This window comes from Xiphophorus couchianus, chromosome 8 (assembly GCF_001444195.1).
Source record: "Xiphophorus couchianus chromosome 8, X_couchianus-1.0, whole genome shotgun sequence".
Taxonomy (NCBI): domain Eukaryota; kingdom Metazoa; phylum Chordata; class Actinopteri; order Cyprinodontiformes; family Poeciliidae; genus Xiphophorus; species Xiphophorus couchianus.
This window is the reverse complement of record NC_040235.1, coordinates 21220198-21240863: the sequence shown is the minus strand read 5'-3', so window position 1 is coordinate 21240863 and position 20666 is coordinate 21220198. Positions and strand designations below refer to the sequence as shown.

The window sequence follows — 20666 nt, the reverse complement described above, 5'->3', positions numbered from 1 at the left end:
TGGAAGAATGAGTGTCTTGAGGCAATATGGTTTTCTCACATACCAGCAGTTTGCCCCCAGATCCTTAGCAGGGGTTGCAAGTGCCACTTGTTTAAAACATTAATAATCCTCAGGCACATTATTCAGTTTAAACTGTGACCTGTAGTTCAAGGAAATCAGTAAGTCATGCTCCTCCTTGCAGCTTTTGCCTTTGCGGAGTGATTTTGCAGTCAGACTGTGCATCGCTGCACATCATGAAAAAATGAGAAGTTGGTTCTCGGCGAGTTTAGACCTCAGTTTCCTCCTCTTTTTAAAAAAAATTCAGTACTGTTTGGACACAGGACATGATTGTTTATTGACAGAGCTATCAAAAAAGAAGACTTACCTTAGAAAACTAATTGGTACTTTGATGGATACCAAAACTGCTGTCACAATATTTCCTGTTTTGCCTTGTATGTTGGTGTCAAAAATGCATTTAACATTTTTGGAACAAATCCCATCATGACTTTCAAGTATGCATTTTGATGCTTCCCAATTTTGTAGAGTGTGTGTATGTACTGGAATGAAGGATGTACGATTCTGTGCTAGGCTCCATTAGGAGGGTTATTTTTGATGCAAAGCGGTTTTTGTGTTAACTTCGGCATCCTGAGAGGAAAAATCTTTATCGGTGCATACAGAGTGCTGCACAGTATATAGACTGAGATTGAGGAACATTATTATTTGTCACCATTGCAGCAAAAATTGAGAAGCAAAGAACTGAGATTAGAACACAGATAACTTTTCTGGGTCACATTTATGCCCATTTGCTTAGTAAAACAAAGAACAAAATGAAATAAATTTGACAATACAATTAGAAATAAACAATAAGAAAAACATAACCTAAACTATAAACTGAGCAAATAATAGTGCTGGGAATATTAAGATTTGTAGTTCCTGTTATATTGTTTTGTAATGGATTGTACTATAATTTCAATAGATGTTCCTTTATACATGTACACTTCCACTAAGTCTTGATATTTGTTTTTTACCTTTGGACCAGAGCTGCTGAATTTTTGAAGTCACCCATTCATGTTTGCAAATTTGAGTGAATAAATGGATAATGTTACTCTATTAACCTGTGTTTAGCTCAATAGCTTAATTTGCGAGTTTACAGTATCATTACTGCAATTTTATGTTATATGAGTCCTAACAATAGTGAACCAGAAATTCACTTGGGTATTTTTTTACTCTTCACAAAAAATTTAACTGAATTTGTAAAATGAATGACGATGACTATAAATATTTGTAGAAATACTTTACTAAAAAATGTAAACTGCTGGCTATGGCTATTTGAAATTAATACAAATATTTATGAGCTAAGATTATAAGTTAGTCTGACCACATCTAGTAACTAACAATGATTTTGCTGCCAGGTTTTAAAATGTAATTGGATTAGCAATGATTTGTACCAGACTTAAATGGACCTTATGAGTTTATAAATAACCATATTTAAAGAAAAATGTAGGGATTTATTTATTCGCTATTTGAAGAGGTTTAGGTAATCTCTCTTACAATCTATTGTTTAACAAAGTTTTCAATGGATGCAAATGTCATTAGAGTTCAATTCAGAATAATCAACAAGGAGTTTCTGTCTAGCAGAACAGACACATACCACCTTAAGTGCTGCATTCACAGTCAAGGCTGTTAGTTCTTTGTCTGTATTTAACACAATATCACATACTTGGGTGACGAACTTGACACACCTCAATTAAAACAATTAACAGATTGAACTTTGATTTTATCATAACTTATTTAAAAAAAATAAGTTCAAACAGTCTTTACCAATAAAAGCTCAAGTATTTATGGATGGAAATTTTATAATTAAAATTTGGTAGGTTAAGGTATAAAGCAGAAATGGAGTATTAAAAAAAAGTAAACATAAAACAAAAGGAAGAGGTATTTTACATGTTTCAGTCAATTAGCTCTGTTATGGTTTAACTTTATGAAGTAAACAAAATTACCAACTGGTCTTAAAAAACATGGATGCCCTTATATATCACTCTGTGATCCAAGCCTCAGCTGGAATAGTTTTTTATCATCAGAGTGATTTATCCATTCGCAAATATGCCAGAACACTTCTCTTGCTATGAAAGATGAATATGTCTGTTTTTAAATAATAAAAGCACATTTCCCCCAAACCTACTGCAATCAGATTCTCCTACACTTCACCTCAGGGGGATGTGGACAGGCTTATCCCTATAAGGCAGGGTGAAGTTTTTTTTGTTGTTTTTTTTTCCTGTGAGAAAGAGGGCTGCAGTGCACAGCACATTCAGCAGTGTGCCATCCTATAAATCAGAATTCTTGGCCACAGGTATCCCATAGATCACACAGTCACACCATGGTGTCAAGCTGAAACAGCGGATGTGCACACCACATGCCTTGCTTCCACAGAGCAAATCAATCACCTGCAGTGTCTATGCTGCTGCTGGTACCACCTCAACACACCCTGCCCACTGCCCCGTGCAACCTACGCCATTCCGCAAATTAAAAGTAGCTCAGTGCTTTTACAGCTCAGTCTGCTAACACTTGTTTGCCAACAAACCAACCTTTAAGCTTTTCTACATGAACTGATTAAAAAGCGCTGGAATTCTGGCATTAAGAAACAACTGCCAAATGAATTCAATTGCTTCAGATGCATGGCTGGCAGCAAGGTGCCACCTACACCATTCTATCTATTAATGATAGAGCGCTGACATGACAGGATTAAATGAGCATGTAGCATGAAAAATCACCACAGACATTCAAGATATGTGTCATCAATAAATCAGTCTGGACAGTGCAAAACTAAAGGGGCTTTAATTATGGCTACATCCATCTCGGTAAGCATTATGTTATCTTATTGAATTAATGTGCGAGTTTTCTTCAAACATGATGGACATTTCTTCCCCAGTGATTCCCCCTTCGAATGCAAGGCCGGGAGAGTTACATTAGGAGGAACATGAGCCCGGAGAAACATAAGCTCTATTTGTGCTTTAATTTCGTTGCAGCTGGGCAATCACGGTGTAAAATGAAACGGACACGCTTGAGTTGGCATTGACTCAGGGAACGATCATGTTTTGAGTTTGCAGAAAGGAGGAAGGAAGGCAAATAAACCCACAGAAAATGCTCCAGAGCAATAGGCTGTCACACATCTTAAGGTGGGCTCTCAATCAATAGGCATCAATAAGCATTTACATCCCGCACCTCAGAACTCCTCTGTATATTACTTAAAGAATTGAACTGAGCTGTGAATGGTTAGTGCTAAATTATTTTTTTATTTTTTTATCAGCAGTCACCACAAAAGACGAGGGCAGCAAAAAAAGAAACAAAAACAACTCTCACATAGTTTATTTCTAAAAATTAAACACATATTTTTCTCAAATAACGATCTATGAAGTGTTGGTCCGTGACTTAACCTTAAAAACAAAATTTAAGTATCCGTGAAGTAAATAGCACTATTTTTCCTGCAGTGTGTGGGAAGATAAAGCAAAAATAAATATGGATTGAAGGACTTAACATTATCCGTCCAATCTCTCATATCCTTACAGGGTCATTGGGGGAGCTGGTGCCCATCTTTAAAAATTATACATCTTTATGTTTTTAAAGCTAAAGTTTAATCAGTAATACTTTTAGAACAAATTTATGTCAGATCATGATTTCTTGGTTAATATCAAGTTGTCATAATGAAGACATTTTGAATAATGTCAGCTTTGTATTAAAAGTGTCATGATTTACTTAATGACACTTTATGACAACAGTCATAAATATTCATGAAAACTTGCTCATGTTCATGAGTATTATGTCATGTGTAATGTCACGTTTATGACGGTGTCATAACAGTCTTATTCACAACCCGTCAAATAAAGCGTTACCCGGAAAACTACGCTGGTGAAAGCTGACATTCGGTCTAAGATTAAACTAGTCTCCAGTTTTTTATGTTTTTACTGCTTTTTGTTATCTAGCTCAATAGATATTCTTCTGTTCAAAAAGCTTTTGGTTTTCTTCAGAGCTTAGTTTGTCCAATACCTCTTCAAAAAGGGTTAAGAAAACTGTTAAAAGCATCCTTTGTCAAATGCATTGTTTGCTTTTCTTGTGTTTATGTCTCAAATGATTCAAATTAAATGCTGACGTAATTAATGTTAAACTGCTGGCTATGAAGTAATTCCAGATAAATTGCTGCTTTGACAGTTGCTTTTCAGTTTTATTGTCTGGTTCAACTGAGTTTAAAAAATAAAATATTTTCTTTGTTTTGGGATATTACTACATAGTACATGCACAAAGTAATATTGTGCATATATTTTGATGTATTTGCATTTATTGCATGTATTTTGATTTGTTTGGGCATAGCAAAGACGTTCCCAAGTCATTTTTCCAAGTTCCAGACAAGTCTCAAATTTTTGATAGGCAAGACCACGCCTACTTAAGTCTTTCATCCTAATTCACAGTCATTCACACTCAGTCTTTACTGAGTGAAATTACAATTTTCTCATTAAATCAATGAGTGTTGATAGCCCATAATATACCAACTAAACTATTTAATAATCAAGCGCATAATTTCCCAGAAAACCATGAGCAGCAGTGAATCACTCCACAGAGTGACAATCTATAGCTCACAAACCAGCTAAACAAGGTACAAGTTTTAGGCCAGAAGTCTAAAAAGTGTCTCAACTCTTTAGTGCATGGATCTAAGTCGAATCTAAAGAGTGTTTCCTTCTCTGGTGTATAGGTGTCCTACCTGTATGAGGCGTCCTTGTTCTGTCTGTAGAGTATTCAGGTCCTGACCAAGACTGCTCTGCCCCCGGCGCAGAGACTCATAGTCCATTTTCAGCTGTCCTGCATGGGCTGACAGCTTGGCCACCTCCTCGGCCAGACTGACCAGCAGGGCCCTGTCCTGACCTTTGACCGACTTCAGGTCAGAGTCGTGGTCAGTCAGCGAGTGGAGCAGTGAGGTCTGCACACCCTCCAGCCGCATGAAGTTGCTGTTATAGTCGGGACAGTTGGGGTCAATGAAGATGTTGATACGAGAGCCATCGCCCCTCTCCACGGTGACCAGGGCGTTTGCTTCATCCTGATTGGTGGAAATGTGGGGTAGGCCGTCAGACATGGGCGGGGCCTGGTAGTGGTTCATGAAAAGGATGGTGCCAGTTACGGTGACGGCCAACAGAACGGCCACAAAGAGCAGGATGGTGCAGAGCAGGTAGCTGCAGCTCATCCTCTGGAAGAAGGAGAGAGAAGAAAAGAATGTGTTAGGACAACACAAAAATATTACATCATGAGAAAAAACATTTGTCTGGTGAAATAATGTTGAGTCCTTCAACTACGGCTTTTGTTGTAGTCTCAACAAGAGTTTAACATCTCTAAAAAGAAGCTTTTCAGACATGTTTTTTGTCTAGATGCATCGCATGCCATCAAATTTGCTCTTATGAAGTGCAAATGGAAAATCGATGATGGTTTAAGACATGGGAAAAACTGCTCTGGTAAGCATCCATGTTTTCAGATGTGAGACAAAATGCCAAAGCTGGCAATTTTCTGTTTCTGTCGCATAAAAGCCACAACCCTCAATGATTTATTTATTTTTTTCAATGAACCAACCAACATGGACCTCAACTATACTGAAACTTATGGTAAGTTCAGGTAGTAGATAATTGAGAAGAGGAAGATAATTTTTATTTTTTACAAATACACACATACAATTGCGAAAAATACATAAAAAAACTCTGAACACTTTTGCAGGTTACTATAAAACGGAAACCGTTTATTAAGGCCTATATGAAAGTGAGACTCAGGAAGGTTGTAGCTGAACAATCAAATGGCAGAATCCTTGTCTGAGAAAAGCCAAACTGTAAACAAAGCCGGCATTAAGTAAATTATAGGGAGCAGAATAAAGTCACAGTTAAATTTTTCACCCACATCAGGAGAAATAGGAACAGATAGCAGACTAGCACAAGAGCCCATTATGCATGATAAACAATGCACAACTCCCCCACATCTTCCTCAAATGAAGGAGGAATTGGTCTTTTTACCGTTTCTTTTTCCACACCAGAGGATGTCCCATATGAAAATATGTGGGCTGATGCATGCAAGCATGTTTGTTTTCTGTTTTACGAGAGCATGAGAGCGACTACATTAATATGGATATTGGCTGCAGAAGCACACTGAACCCCGGCTAATAGCGGGCTAACGGTCTGCTTTATGAAAGAGCTTTATGATTCCTTTAAAGTTAAATTATTCTCAGCAGAGGAAGTTCCTGCTAAACTTTGTTTACACACAGTCTATGGGCATGGACCATAAAAAGATGTAAATACCCATGACATGTGGGGGTGTTTTCCTAACAACTCAAGTCCATTTTAAAGCTCTCCTTACCATGTAGCCTATATGTTGCACCAAAAGGGGGTCATGTGGCCTGAACAAGCATAATACTCCATCAGTAGGCATAGGGATTTATTCAATACCCACACTGGTTGTAAAAGATTAGGTTTGGAGAAAGTTAATCATCTGTGATACCCTTCTGAGTGTAATTTATTAAAATGTCAACTCATAAAACGCATAAAAAATTAATTAGGACTATTTTACATAAGTATCTTAACAAGATATTTTAATATTTATTTTATCACAGTACAACAGGCCAGAATCAAATGGAAGAATTAAAGATGAGAAAGTCTTTTCGACATTTGAGTAAAAAACATTTTCTGATAAATTATGACCTGAAAAAAGCATCTAATAAAGAAAGAGCAGGTAGCAGGATTAGTGGAGGCCATGCAAGCTGGAAGAGGGGGGTGGAAACAACATTTAGAGAAAGCTGCTTTCAGACATTCAGAAAAATTAAATATTTAGAAAAATCTGTTAAATTATATGACCCTTCACGATGCTCAACAGCAGAAACCAGCTGAATTCTTGAATTCCCTGTTTCCAGTTCTCACAAAAAAATAAAAATGAACAAGGTGATTGCATATCAGAAAATACATTTTTTAAGACGACTGTTAAAACAGCTATGGTGGCACACATGACTTGAGACAGAGACTTGAATAAAAAAACAACTGTGTCCTACATTAAAGCCCAAAGGAGTATACACTAGATCATGCTTTAGACTAGTTTTACAGCCAGTGGCACAGGTAAGATTTCATTGCCAAAGGGAAGAAACTAAATATGAGAACACTATGATAAAAAAGGAAAAACAAAACTGTACAGTTGAAAGGATGAGAGCAAAGTGCAAGAATATGGATTCTAGCCCACCTTGCAAAATAAACAAAGAGCTGCAGAGTAGCAGATTAAATGACCCAAACATACCCTTTCCACAAAAGTCTAAATCCATTAAGACAAAAGTTGCAAGATACCATGGTGGAGACAAAAAGTATATATATATATATATATATATATTTTTTTTTTTAGATCTTTCCCATTTAATAACCATAAAAGCTCAAATTAGTGTAGGGAAAATACATTCTTTACTCTTCATGTAGCAATACTTCCTTTGGGTTTACCAAAACTTTACCAAAGCATTACAGTCAAACCAACAGTCATCGGTTATGGTAGTGAATACAGACGCAGGGGATCTTTGCTTGTGGGCACCTTGGTGTGTTTTTATGGTTGTTTTGTCTTTTCCTGGCACATCTATGCCACGGCAAACCCATCTACACTGGATTGGATAGGCATTAGATCTGAGGCAAAAACATAAGTTACAAGTGGCTTTTCACAGACTCACAATATTCCACTGTAGATAGCTACACCACCATTTACCAATGAACCAGATGCTTGTGAATTGCTACAAACTTTTATTTTTCCTGGAACTTGCTAAGAAGCATTTATCTAAATATTGGTGGATATGTATTTATATAATTTCAGCCTGTATACACAGCTTTGGATCTGAATAAGAAAAAATAAATAAAAATCCAATAAACTTGTGTACCTAAATTTTGTTTAAAATATCACAGTTTGGTGGAAAAATATTTTCAGCCTGGATGTAGAACATTTGAAACATCTCATTAAAAGTTTAATTATACTAGGATATTCATGCTCAGGTCATGTAAATTTCTAACCAGAATGGTAAATCATATTTAATCTTTTTGAAAGTTAGAGAAGCTAGTTTTGTTACTCTTGACAAATGATATTCAATACATGCAAATAAAACAAACCCAGCACTGCATCGATGCACCAGGGTTGCCCACTCAATTTAAATGTCTGGTGTTTTATGTACAAGCACAATCAGAACATGCACTCCCTGCCAAACACTTGTATCAGAACCAGTCAGCAGATACACACACTGAACAAAAATAAAAAAACAGAGAAATAAGCCAACGCTTTTTCAAACACCAACAAATTATCATACAGTGGGAATTAGTTGAACATGGCATCCTTTGGTTTCCAGATCTCACTTTACATGTGAACTGCGACATCATTAAGAAATGTCAGCATGCATTTTAAACCCGCAGCAGCTCCGAGATTTTAAATATTTGTACGTGTATCAGCATAGCCACGGTATATATTATGCGCATAATGGGAACACTCTGCAGAACGACAGCACTATGACATTAAAACAGTTTCCCAAAGCTCTATTGCCAGCAGGCCAAGACATTAGTGGAACCCATCACTGAATATTCATTACCAGTATACTGACTGTTAACATGAAAAAAGATAAACGTCTTAGGTGTCCTAGCAGTAAGAGGCTTGCAATGCTGACGTCTTCATTTTTAGAATATTGAATCATGAGAGCTACTGCTCAACAATGCCTTATTATACAGGATTTTTTTTCCACAGTGAATCTAATTTATCACTGAGAGCACCACTGCAATTTTGTTATGTTCAGGAAACATAATGTGAAATAAAAAATCTTACGGCTTAAGCATCTGATCCCCACATTGTGGAAGTGGCTCCAAAATATACCCTTTTAATTGAAATATTTTCTGCCAGAAATCCTTCTTACACTTCCAGCAAGATGTGAATCTAAGACTTTACCTTTGACCTTTGAAGTCGATGAAATGGCACCGTTCTTGTATCAGCTCCAAGTTTACTCCATCTCCTTTTCAGTTGAGTTGCCACTTTTTTGTCCTCCTTGTTTCACCTTTTTCCATGTCAGTTCCAGTTTAGTTTATCATCCTGCATTTTCAGTGCTTTTGCTTTCTGTTAAAACATAGCCTTATTTTCACACTATGCAGCTATTCTCTGTTATCTCCTCCTCTTTTTTATTTCATCTTCTGTGCTACACCGCATCTTGGTTCACACGCTGTACCACACACTTCTAATTACCCCAAACAGTGCACCCATGTCTTCAAACCCAATGTTTTGTTGACCCAGCCATTCACCCAATACTGAATCTCTGACTCTAACTTCCTCTCACATTCTCTCTTTGCAGAGAAACCCTGCTTGAAAATACTTTGGTTATTTTATGAGGTATTTACCGAGATGGATTATGTCAGGGTGCTGCAATGCTGCTGGAGGTCACACATCAGTAAAATATAATTAAAACGCATAATAGGAAGCTTTCAAATATGACTTCAGGGATGACTTTTATGGGTGAAAAATCTTTGAAAAGAAACTAAACTCATTAATTATTCATTCCTAAGAAATTTACATGATATCCAAAATTGTAACAAATGAAATGGTTGGAAACTGGTCTGAGCTTAAAGGTGTCATGATGCAGCAGTTTGAAGCGATTGACTAGTCCATTGAGTATTTTTTGCAAGGCAGATTGACATGAAGTTAAACAACGAAGTGGAAAAAGCACAAGAAGGACACACTTTTTCTGCTGCCTTATCAGTTTGATGGCCAATGAAAAAATAACATGCACCTGCAGGAGGCTTCATGTCCCCACAGAATACATGGTGTCTAAACTCGTCTTCAGAGCTGCTCAGTAATGACAGAGACTGTGATGCCGGAAAGCTCTTAACAGATTTTTCTTTCTTACTTTTTAAAAATGTTTCTTGCTGCATTAGGCCAGTCTGTAATTAGTAGTTGACTTTCAGATTTCCTCTGGTCTCAGAGGGATTTGTGGGGATAGCAGGGGAATTCTGATGGACAGTTTTTGAAAAAGGAGAATCAGAGAGAATTAATCTCTATGGAAATGACTAGTCCCATCACACATGAGAACTGGCAGACCTTTGTTAGATAAAAGACTTTAAAATGGCACAAAATAAGCTTTCAACATTTTGTTTTTTCTAATGTACCTTAAAGAAGGATTGACAAAATTTTTTTCATGTTTTAGCCACAAAGTGAATAATTTCTTTAATCTGGATTTTATGTTATTTTGGTATAATTGTAAACTGAAAGGAATGTGATACATGCTGTCTAAATTATCTCTGTCTCGTCATTGTGCATTTGTACTTTAAACTTCAATGGCATAGGAAGACATAATTTGATAGAAAAATAACACCACTATCTCCCTACTGAAGATTTGACAATGTGACAAAGATTATTTGACAACAATATATATCAGATTGCTGGCTTTGGTTTATTTGGCATTTCAAGAATTGCAGTATCTCTGTTCTTATACGCGTGTATTTCACACATGCCCACCAGTAATACAGAAACAATACAACTCTGACTCAACTACAGTAGGAATGACTCAGTAATAACTCAGGCTAAGTCATCCACATACTTCACTCACCTCTGCATGAAGAATGCTCAAAACGTTAAGTGAAACTGGCAACATGAATTGTTTTTGTGACTAATACAGCTACTAATTTAGTTTACATTCAGTCAGCATATCCTAACACACACATACACACACACACACATATATATATATATATATATATATATATATATAAACATATAAACATATAAACTTAGGGAAAGTTGGTGATATGATAAAGTAGTAACACATCCAATCCTGTCTCAACTAAATAATCCTTACTGTTTTCAGCAGTGACAACTGGTCACATTTAAGCAGACTGTGAATTGCGTTAAATAAGATTGGCTATACAATGATATAATTGGAAAAACTGGGAAACTGGGAAAAGGTTCTAGGTGTGAAAACTTTGGCAAGACACAAAATTTTGCTCAAATACACAAAACCAAAAAACAAACTACTCAGAAAAATATGCAGATTTTCTTCAAACTGTGCAGGAAGTTAAACATATTCAAACATTAAACTCGTAAACGGGAGCTTTTCCTCCAGTTTTCATGCGCCTGCATTTTAAGTTACTCTTTTACATTTGCATTCAACACACATTTGTCACCAAATCTCTCATATAATCAAATCCCTTTTTCTTCCTCCCATCACATCACCGAGTTCAGGAAATCTGCAGGGCCTTATCCATCTAATGCCTGTATGTATCTGAGTACTCAACCTGAGGTCACGTCACCGCCGCTGCTCACTGACAAAATGTAAAGTGTAATATGAAATAATCCTTCACACTGCCGGCATGCAGCCAGGAAGCGGATTGTGATGAGAACCAATTGTCAGTGATAGCTAATCTTCCCTACACCTGAGCCAGTCACATTTCATTGAGTGCCTCCTTTTTTACTGAAAGGAAAGGGGAGGAATATGTACCAACAATAAAAAAAGAATACAGGGAACAATGAAGGGATTCATTCCACATCATGATGCATTTTATCAGCTTGAATACAAACATTTATACAACATTGCAGGGTTGAGTACAAGTTTACTTGATGTTTCTTTTTCTATGTCAATCTTTCCCTTTTAAGATATATCAAACATTTTCTCATTAAAGCTACTCAAACGATATGCTTTTTTAAAAAAAAATTCACATTTGGTTTTCTCTGAGATCTGAGTTATGTTTTGTGAAGTCAAAAACACTCACTAAAAGCCTCTTATCAAAGGCAAGAATGGCATAATACCTAGAGCCTTTAAAGGTAGTTTTATAATCAATCAAGACACTGAACTGGACAAAAGGGTGTGTGTGCCAATTGCGTCGTCCTCACCCTTGCAGGTCATTCACCTTTTGTATGTCACCGCGGATCAAGCACAACACCATTTATTCAAAATGGCTGATTTAAAAGTTATTCTTGCAGAGCAGGTTCATCTGAACCAGCAATGATAAAAATCCCTCTATGAGGGTTCATTTTTGGAGAATACTGCACCAACATATGCATCCGGTATAAATGTTCAATTATAACTCAGCCGAAATGGAAGATTTGAACAATTGTAAGGGTATATATAGTTAAATGTTAAATTGTAACTTTAATCACTAATTGTTGTTATCAATCGATAGCCATAATTAACTTAAATTAATAATCTAATCCATTTTTTTTTGTTTCTGTTTGCTGGTATGGACTAAGTTTTCAAGCATAGTCTGCAATTTTTTAACAAAGCGCTATTTCAGAAACTTGATTGATCATGCCACAATTAAAGAGAGCAATTCAAATGCATGATTCTACGCCCAAACTGTGTGCAATATTCATGTCCATAATAACTGTATGTAGCCTTCCAACCAGAACTATGTGCAACGTGGAGACTGGGCCTTACCTTGGCCGGAGTCTCCCTGGCGGTTTCTGAGTCTGACCAGCGATGTTTGAGTTGAGAGGAGCTGGGCACACATTCACAGAACGTCTGCGTGAAACAAACAGACAGGGCCACCAGTGTTGGCATTTGTTCAAGTTACATGTGCAGTCAGGCATGCATGCACATGCACACAAACATGCAAGCGTGCATGCACACACCCACACACAGATACTGAGAGGGACATATGCGTGCCTGTGCAAATACCCACACTGGGCCGCTGGTTTTGGATCAGCATTGAAATAGCTGAGAAATGAAAGTGTTGCATGTGTTATGTGAACCAAGCAATCACATCTAATCTAAAATTGTTGTTCGGCGATAAAAGCTGCTCGGTCTGATAAAATCCAGTCGCCTACACATGAATATGTGCAGACAGTAAGACCCAACAGGCATTCTCATCATGCATGACTGAATTCAATTGTTCATGAAAGAGGTTTCAAAAATGCCTCGTCTATAAAATTAAAGGACTTTAAATTGTTGGGGAAGTGTTAGTGTGCAAGCAATTGTTCACGCATGCAGCTGAACGTGGGCGTTAGTTTGCAATATCTAAATATTTCACTCTTCAGTATTCGAGCTTGTTTGTGCTTTCTGCGTGCATTTGTCTGGAAGTCATTTTAGCTGCGCTACAGATAAAAGCAGAGTAATTATGAAAGCAGCATCTTTCTGACAGAGCCATGGGAGCACGCTGCTCCATGACCTTAAACACTACTGCTCCCACGACCGAATTGCTCAATTAGCCTGCGACAACAACACCGACACTGAAGAGTATACACACACACACACACAAGTTGACAAATTCAGTGCATTTAAAAATAAAAGGAATGTTTGCACTGAAATTTGTTCTTTAGCTTGGTACAATAAACTTGTATATATGCTAATATTTTACATAATATTAATCTAGACCCCTTGAACTTTCTTTGGTATTTTATTATATTAAAAGCAGACATTTCAGTGTCTGCTTTCAGTGGCAGTTGACTGAATTCAGGTGTTATTTTATCCATTTCAGTGTAAATACAGCCATTCTTTCAACATCTTTAAAGTTTGTCAGGGAATATTAGTAAAAGAAATGATCAGAAAATTATTAGTATTAACTCTGGAGGAGCTACAAAGATTGACAACTCAGGTAGGAGGAGCTATTGACAACTGCTGTTATACACTACTTGCCATTCTAGGGAGAACCATCAAGTAAAAATGAATTATGAAAAAAAAGCCATTAAAATTTTTAATTTCTGTTTTAAATTTTCCATGACATGTAAGCATATTGAAGATGATAAAATCGTCAGACGAAATCAAAATATGTGTGGCAGAAAAAAAAACTGCACATCACTCTAAACACATTATATAAATTGTAAAAGAGGAAGAGGCAGCATCAAGCTGTGAGTACGCTTTTTGGTCTTCAACAAAGAATAACATTGGCTTGGGAGCCAACTTCAAGTAAAATTGGAAAACCATATCTCCCTTTCTGTGTCCATCTATCACATAAAAATTGCAATAGAACACAAAAGGATCGGTGATTGTAATATGCAAAAATGTAAGCAATATGAATACAATGGTAAAGAATTGTATGTACATTAGATGACGGTGTGAGCAAATATGTCACCAAGAACAGAATAAGCAACCAGAGTAGATACGTTTTTCTGCCTTGAAAGCTGGGCATGTTCCATTTGAAGAGAATAAGAGCTATCCATGATGGTAGTAGTTAGTTACGGTCTGCATAACAGTCTAGGTTGGAGGAAACAAATGAAATGATCCGCTATGAAATATGACAGGCATCACTGCTCCAGCCAATACAGTGTGCTAATGACAAGTCAAAGCATTTCAAGCATGCTGTTATCAGGAACTCCTTTTCACTTTGGCCAAAAACAAAAAGAGAAGCAGATTGTCTAAATAACAAACACTACTATGTAACATCCTTTTTTCCCCTCTTTAGAATCACATGTGGTGAAGGTTGATAAAACTGTGCAAACTACTAGACTACATCAAATCACATTGTGAGGAGCCTTCCTGATGCCTCATGTTCTCATTGAGCATGAGTGGGTTTTCTCCAGGTACTCTGATCCAGTACAACAGAAATGTTAAATTAGTAGCAGATCCTACACTGACAGTATGCACAAGCATGAATGGACATGGTCGTTAGTCTTGTGTTTCTCTGTGCTGGCTTGATAATGGATTGGCAACCTGTGGAGGGTATGTAGCACGCCTCTCATCCTAACCCTCATGAGCAGAACAAAGCAGAAATACAAAACAAATCAATGAGAGAAAAAGCTTGGTACTTTCAGTCTGGTCATCTCCTCAGCAGGTATCTGTTCTGTTACATCAATGCTGCCATTCAACTAACAAGGCAGAATTTTTCTTGGTGGGATGTCTCTTGTTATTATTACTTTGTAGGCAAATAGAACGAAGATCACAGAAAAATGCATGGTAGTGGTTATTGTAAGGTTCCATCGGCAGTGAATTTCTTTACAGCGCACCTGAATAAGCAACTCTTAACTCACGTAGTTAAGGTCCAAAACACTTTCCACTAAGATAAAACTCTCTTCTGAGGTCATGTAATGAATAAGGATCAGGTAGTGCATTGGTCTTCCCATTATGTACTTTATACTTTTAAGATAAATGAATAATCCATCAAAGTTGTTATAAAGGGCTTTACAAAAGTTTTTACACTACTTGAATTTTCCCCATTTTGTTAGGCACAACCACAAAAGTTATGTTATTTTAAATAGGATTTGATCAAATAAGGCAACATATGGGCTGCACAGTGACACAGCAATGTTGCCATGCATCAAGAAGGTTCAAATCCCATCTAATCCCTATGCATGCATAGATTATCCTTGGGTACACAAAAACCGTGACTGTTACATTAATCTGTCTCGCTGAATTGCCCTAAGGTATGAGTGCATGCTTGTGTAATTCTATGTTGCTCAAAGGTAGACTGGCGATCTCTCCAGCTTCATTGTTGCATCTCTGTTTCAGACTGTTGTCCAGGTAAACGTCAACCACATTCATTTCTTCTCAAACATCTACTAATTCTGTACGCTACACGTGGCCTAATGGATGACTAACAAGGAGATAGTTGTTGAAAGAAAACCATAAGCAGTCTGATTTGAAATCTGCCACAAACTATACAGTATATGGAACACTGCAAAAGTGGAGGACCGTGCTCTGGTCAGGTGAGACCAAAACTGAACAATTTGGCCTACAAGGAAAGTTTTCTATATAGCAGAAATCAAACTGCACATCACCCTGAACACACCAGACAAAGTGGTGGCAGTATTATGTTGTAGAGTTACTTTTATTCGGACAGGGCACGAGTAAAAGATGAAAAGGTCAGACTTAATGGAAAATTCCATCAAATTAATAGATGGAAAAACAAAAATCCATTACAGGCTCTATGCATGATGGAATTGCCAAGTTGAAGTCCAGACCTTAATCCAATGAAGAAAGATTTAAAAGTATTGTTTCATGGGGGTTCAATAAACACATGAACCACACTATTCATATTCTTATTCACAGATAAAAAAAAATTTATGATTTTTCTTTGACTTCACAATAATTGGCTTTTTATTTTGGTCTATTGAAAAAAAATGTGAAATCCATTCAAGTATATAGCAATGTAACTAAATGTGGAAAACGAAAAAAGAAAAAAAAACAGAACTTTCTGCTGCAGATGTTTCGTGCACGCCCGATTGGGATGAGACCCCCGAGGCGGAACCATAACTCGCTAGAGGGGCTATACATATTTGAAATCTCGCAATAAAAGATGAAGAGTTGGACGTCTGGATTTCTTGAACGTGCCTAATCCCAAATAAGCTTAGATGGACGGATGGATGGATGAATGGATATTTTGTTCACTATAAAAGCTAATTCTTAAACGGGTTGTAACTCAGCCTAATTTATAGGAGTGCTGTAACATCTCCAGTGCACATTTCTAAGTTTAGACTTCATTTATACAATATAGTCTGGAATAACTTTCTTGGAACAATTATTTATTGTGCAAATAGCTGTTAATAAAATGGGTTGAGTTAAAAAAAATTATCTATTCATGTAAATCTCCACATTTACATGAACTCATGTTGACCCAAAATTTACATTTTTTCCCCTGTAAATCCATATTTGTTTTTGACAGTAAGTGTGAGTTTTGCAAGTAATTAATTAATTTGCTCTAAGCATTTCCGTCCAATGTTTAATACATAGAGCAAGTGCAAATAAGTATAATAAGATGGAAAAGAGAGAAAGAAAAACCTAAAGTGATCGTGGTTGTTAGTGGGGGAGGTGCACTGCATTCTAAGAAGCAGCCTTAGGGGTCAGCAATAGAAATCTATGTGTGCTCTGCCAAAAACGTTGCAGCTGTCTGTGTTTGCAATACACAGAGGAGCTGTGGTGCAGCACTGCAAACAGAGACACCACAGTGATTTGGCTACACTGACTAGATTAGATTGCAGACCTTCTTAGTCAAAGCAGAAGCATGTTCAGTATTTCATGCAAAGACGTCGACACAAAGTTTGCTCTCACTATGTGCTTTACTCTGGATTGAGAGCACACACACACACTGGCAGTGGAAGTTAAACACTAAGAACAAAGGTTTTGTGCTACAGCTGAAACACACTGAGGTTCTTGACACGTTCTCTGCCCATAACATAGAGCAGCATGTATCAGAGCTTTAGTTTCTTATCCCCACGTCTGCTGATGCTCACACCGGGGCTTCTTGGCAGCTTGTACACCGATACACACACACAGGCACCGCAAGCGAAAAATCCATATCTGTACGGTGTCTTACAGAGCGGTCTTGGTGTTGGGATGACTGCTCGGTCACATTTGTCTAGTCCTAATCTGACTCCAGAAACCCCACCAGCAAAGAGGATTTGAAACTCAATAGGATACTTTGATTAGTTGAGCCTTCAGAAATAATATCTGATGAAGTCACCTGGAAGGATGGGAATGTGTTCTTGGACAAAAAAAAAATCTAAAGTTTCAAGTGTTTCAGACAAGAATCCCAACATCACCTCAGAGTATGGTGGTTAGGCAGCTAAAAATGCTGTATTTGCCGTATTAGCTCACTTTCCAGAGCACCTTTACAGGAATGTGTGTGACAGGGATTTAGCAAGGTGTGTTTAAGCTCTCTCCTCACTAAGCCGCTGATGGAGTGGAAGAGGCTTTGCATATATTCACTTGTGGGCTTACTAATCATTTAACGGGACTCGCAGGATGCTAAATTGGAGGACTCAAACTGACAGAATGGTGAAAAGCGAGAGAAGACAGGAGAGAAAAAAAGGGGATCACAAAGCAGATTAGGACACACCACAATGTTTGGTCTTTATTTTGTTTATCTTAAAGGGGGAGACGAGATGTTGACTAGACCCTCTACAAGCAACCTAAAACCAGAACGTATAACACAGGTGGAATTAATTTCTAACTGAACAACAGTGAGACATTCCTCAAAAATAAGGACTACCAGCTCATGAGCATCTCTTCAAATATAAGGAAAACATATTTTTATTGATAGAATTTATCACAAGCATTTAATAGTGTGTGCATCTCCAGCCACCCATTAGATTAACAGAAAAACAATTACGACAAAATCTGCCTCTCCCTCATCGCTTCCCCATTCAGTTCCTTCAGACTAGTGGCTACAGCAATTAGCAGGCACCTGGTGCAGCTATGCATCTGTAAGCTTATGTTAACTACATATCAGTTCAACACTGCTAATAAGAGTAGCAAACTGCATAATGGAGAATGATTGTTCTGATGTGGAAAGAGTAGGAGCTTCTTACACAGAGGCCAATTTCAAGGCATCAAAATTGCAAAATCATTACTTTTAAGTTAAGTTTTATATATAAATATACAGTACAGACCAAAAGTTTGGACACACCTTTTAATTCAATGAGTTTCCTTTATTTTCATGACTATTGACATTGTAGATTCACACTGAAGGCATCAAAACTATGAATAACACATGTGGAAATATGCACTAAACAAAAAAGTGTAAAACAACTGAAAATACCCCCTATATTCTAGTTTCTTCAAAGTAGCAACCTTTTGCTGTGATTACTGCTTTGCACACACTCTGCATTTTCTTGATGAGCTTCAAGAGGTCGTCACCTGAAATGTTTTCACTTCATAGGTCAACCTGCCCTGTCAGGTTAATAAGTGGGATTTCTTGCCTTATAAATAGTCATGAAAATAAAGAAAACCCATTGAATTAGAAGGTGTGTCCAAACTTTTGGTCTGTACTGTATATAGCATTTTATAGAAATAGAAGGTAACAAAGTTACTTGATTGTGCTTTTAAAAGGCACTATATGCTTGAAAAATACATACACAACTACTATACTTTGGCAACGTGAACTATGAGCAAGACTTTTAGATATCACTTCTGTTTTACTCAGGTCTGGATCAGTATTTTTCAAGAGCAGAATTTAAGCTTCATCCAGGAGTTTTCAACGATAGGACATTGGCATTTCACACCTTTAAAGTTCACAGAACTTCATGGGTAATGTTCAATCAATCTTGAGTTGAAGTTAACTTTCAGGTATTGACCGACAGTCAAAATATATTCAGAATCCGTAAAAGTATAAATGAATGAAACAACATCCATATAAAGTTTTCATATTGAGTAGTTCCTTATTTCTTTATGCAGAACTATAGTTTTAGGCAGACTTTCACAAAATCTCAAAAAGCAATCGTGATCCGTTTTGCTTTAGGAGTTCTTTGGACGAAAATCTGCTGTTGTGTTGATCTTGATTCTGGTATCTAAACACTTTCAGAGGAACATACGCAATCTATCTAAATACAAAATACAGGATGAAACAATATAATTCTTATCTTGTCCTGAGGACGAAATTGATTCCTTCACATGCAAGGAACAAATCTTGGAAAGGGAGAAGCACATGTACTGTTCCGCATTCAACAATGTTTGTCCACCGGCCTGAGTTGAGTATCCATGGAAACCAACTGATGCACATGAAATATAGTGGTATTATTTTTTTATTTATTTTTACATTACTGCATTTAAGTCGGATATTTGCCACAGAATCAATATATAGCTCTTGTAGTAGATTCACCACTGCTACTTACTGACCAGATCCGCTACTTTCATCTGGAATGTTAGTCTGCTATTAGACCCGAGTAGATTCAGATATTGCCCTCTCTCATGTGTCTACTAAAAGTTGCAGCTAATACAGCAATAGGCACATTTACAAGAAACCAACATCAAACCAGATATTTAAATACAATTTTACTATTATTTTGGTTGACTACAAAATATTCAAGAGAATGCATCCTAACAGTATAAACATGGCAAACAATAAAGAGCAGATGCATTTGTCTGGATTTTCAGGTCAGGTACTTTTGCTTTTGTCCACCATGTGTAATGTTTTTTATTAACTATTAATGTCACACTGCACAATTTGCTGATGGTCAGGCAAAATAACTGAATTTCAAATCTGGGAGAATTCCACCAAAATCCATAGAAAAACTTTGGTAAGGTCATCAGAAATCACTTATTGATCATAATCACGAAGGACATGGGAAAGTAGCATGTCATTCTGGAAATACAATATAAAGATTTAATGAATAACACAACACTTCTTAATATTACCTGCAAAGAAAATCTTGTTTAAATAGGTACAGCCACATAACCCTGCAAAATATTGGACAAATTGTTGTAGCCAGCTATGAAAATATAAATTGATGTTTCCAAAGCATTAAGCATCATATATTGAAGGAAAACAAAATACCCAACTAAATTTGGCCTTGGGCGAAAAAGTAATTTTCCCCCTGATTGTGCCATCCTTGGCAGCAGCAACTGGATTTGAGCATGTGCAGTAATTGACAATGACACTGCTGTGGAGGAATTTTGGTCCAATTTTCTTTGCAGAATTGCTTTAATTTAGCTACATTGGAGGGTTTTTTGAGCATGAGCAGTTTACACAACATTTGTATTTTAGTAGGCCACTCCAATTTATTTTTTTTTTGAACAGTCCAGAGGTGGACTTCTTGTTGTGCTTCAGATAATTGTTCTGCCTCATTACCCATATGTGCTTAGCTTAAAATCATGAGCTGATGGCTGGATAATCTCCCTCTCCTTCCTTTCTGGTAGAGAGCACAATTTATAGTTCCATTAATTATGTTGAGTCAACCAGGTCCTAGAGGAGCAACATATGCCCAGACAATCACAATGTCGCCATCACCATCATATTTGACTCCCACTATGA

The 20666-nt window shown here is 37.0% G+C and overlaps 1 protein-coding gene across 3 annotated transcripts in view; it reads right to left on the bottom strand.

Annotated features, from left to right (window-relative positions):
- The window catches only part of fibcd1b (fibrinogen C domain containing 1b), a 156305-nt gene that overhangs the window by 96359 nt on the left and 39280 nt on the right, over nt 1–20666 (bottom strand). For 2 of the 3 annotated variants that reach the window (XM_028024789.1, XM_028024788.1), the window contains one exon: nt 4733–5212. In XM_028024789.1, coding sequence (XP_027880590.1) covers nt 4733–5209 — 477 coding nt within the window. In that variant the 5' untranslated portion in view covers nt 5210–5212. Of the gene's footprint in view, nt 1–4732; nt 5213–12421; nt 12506–20666 lie in introns of all 3 variants that reach the window. The other variant, XM_028024787.1, reaches the window with a different exon arrangement.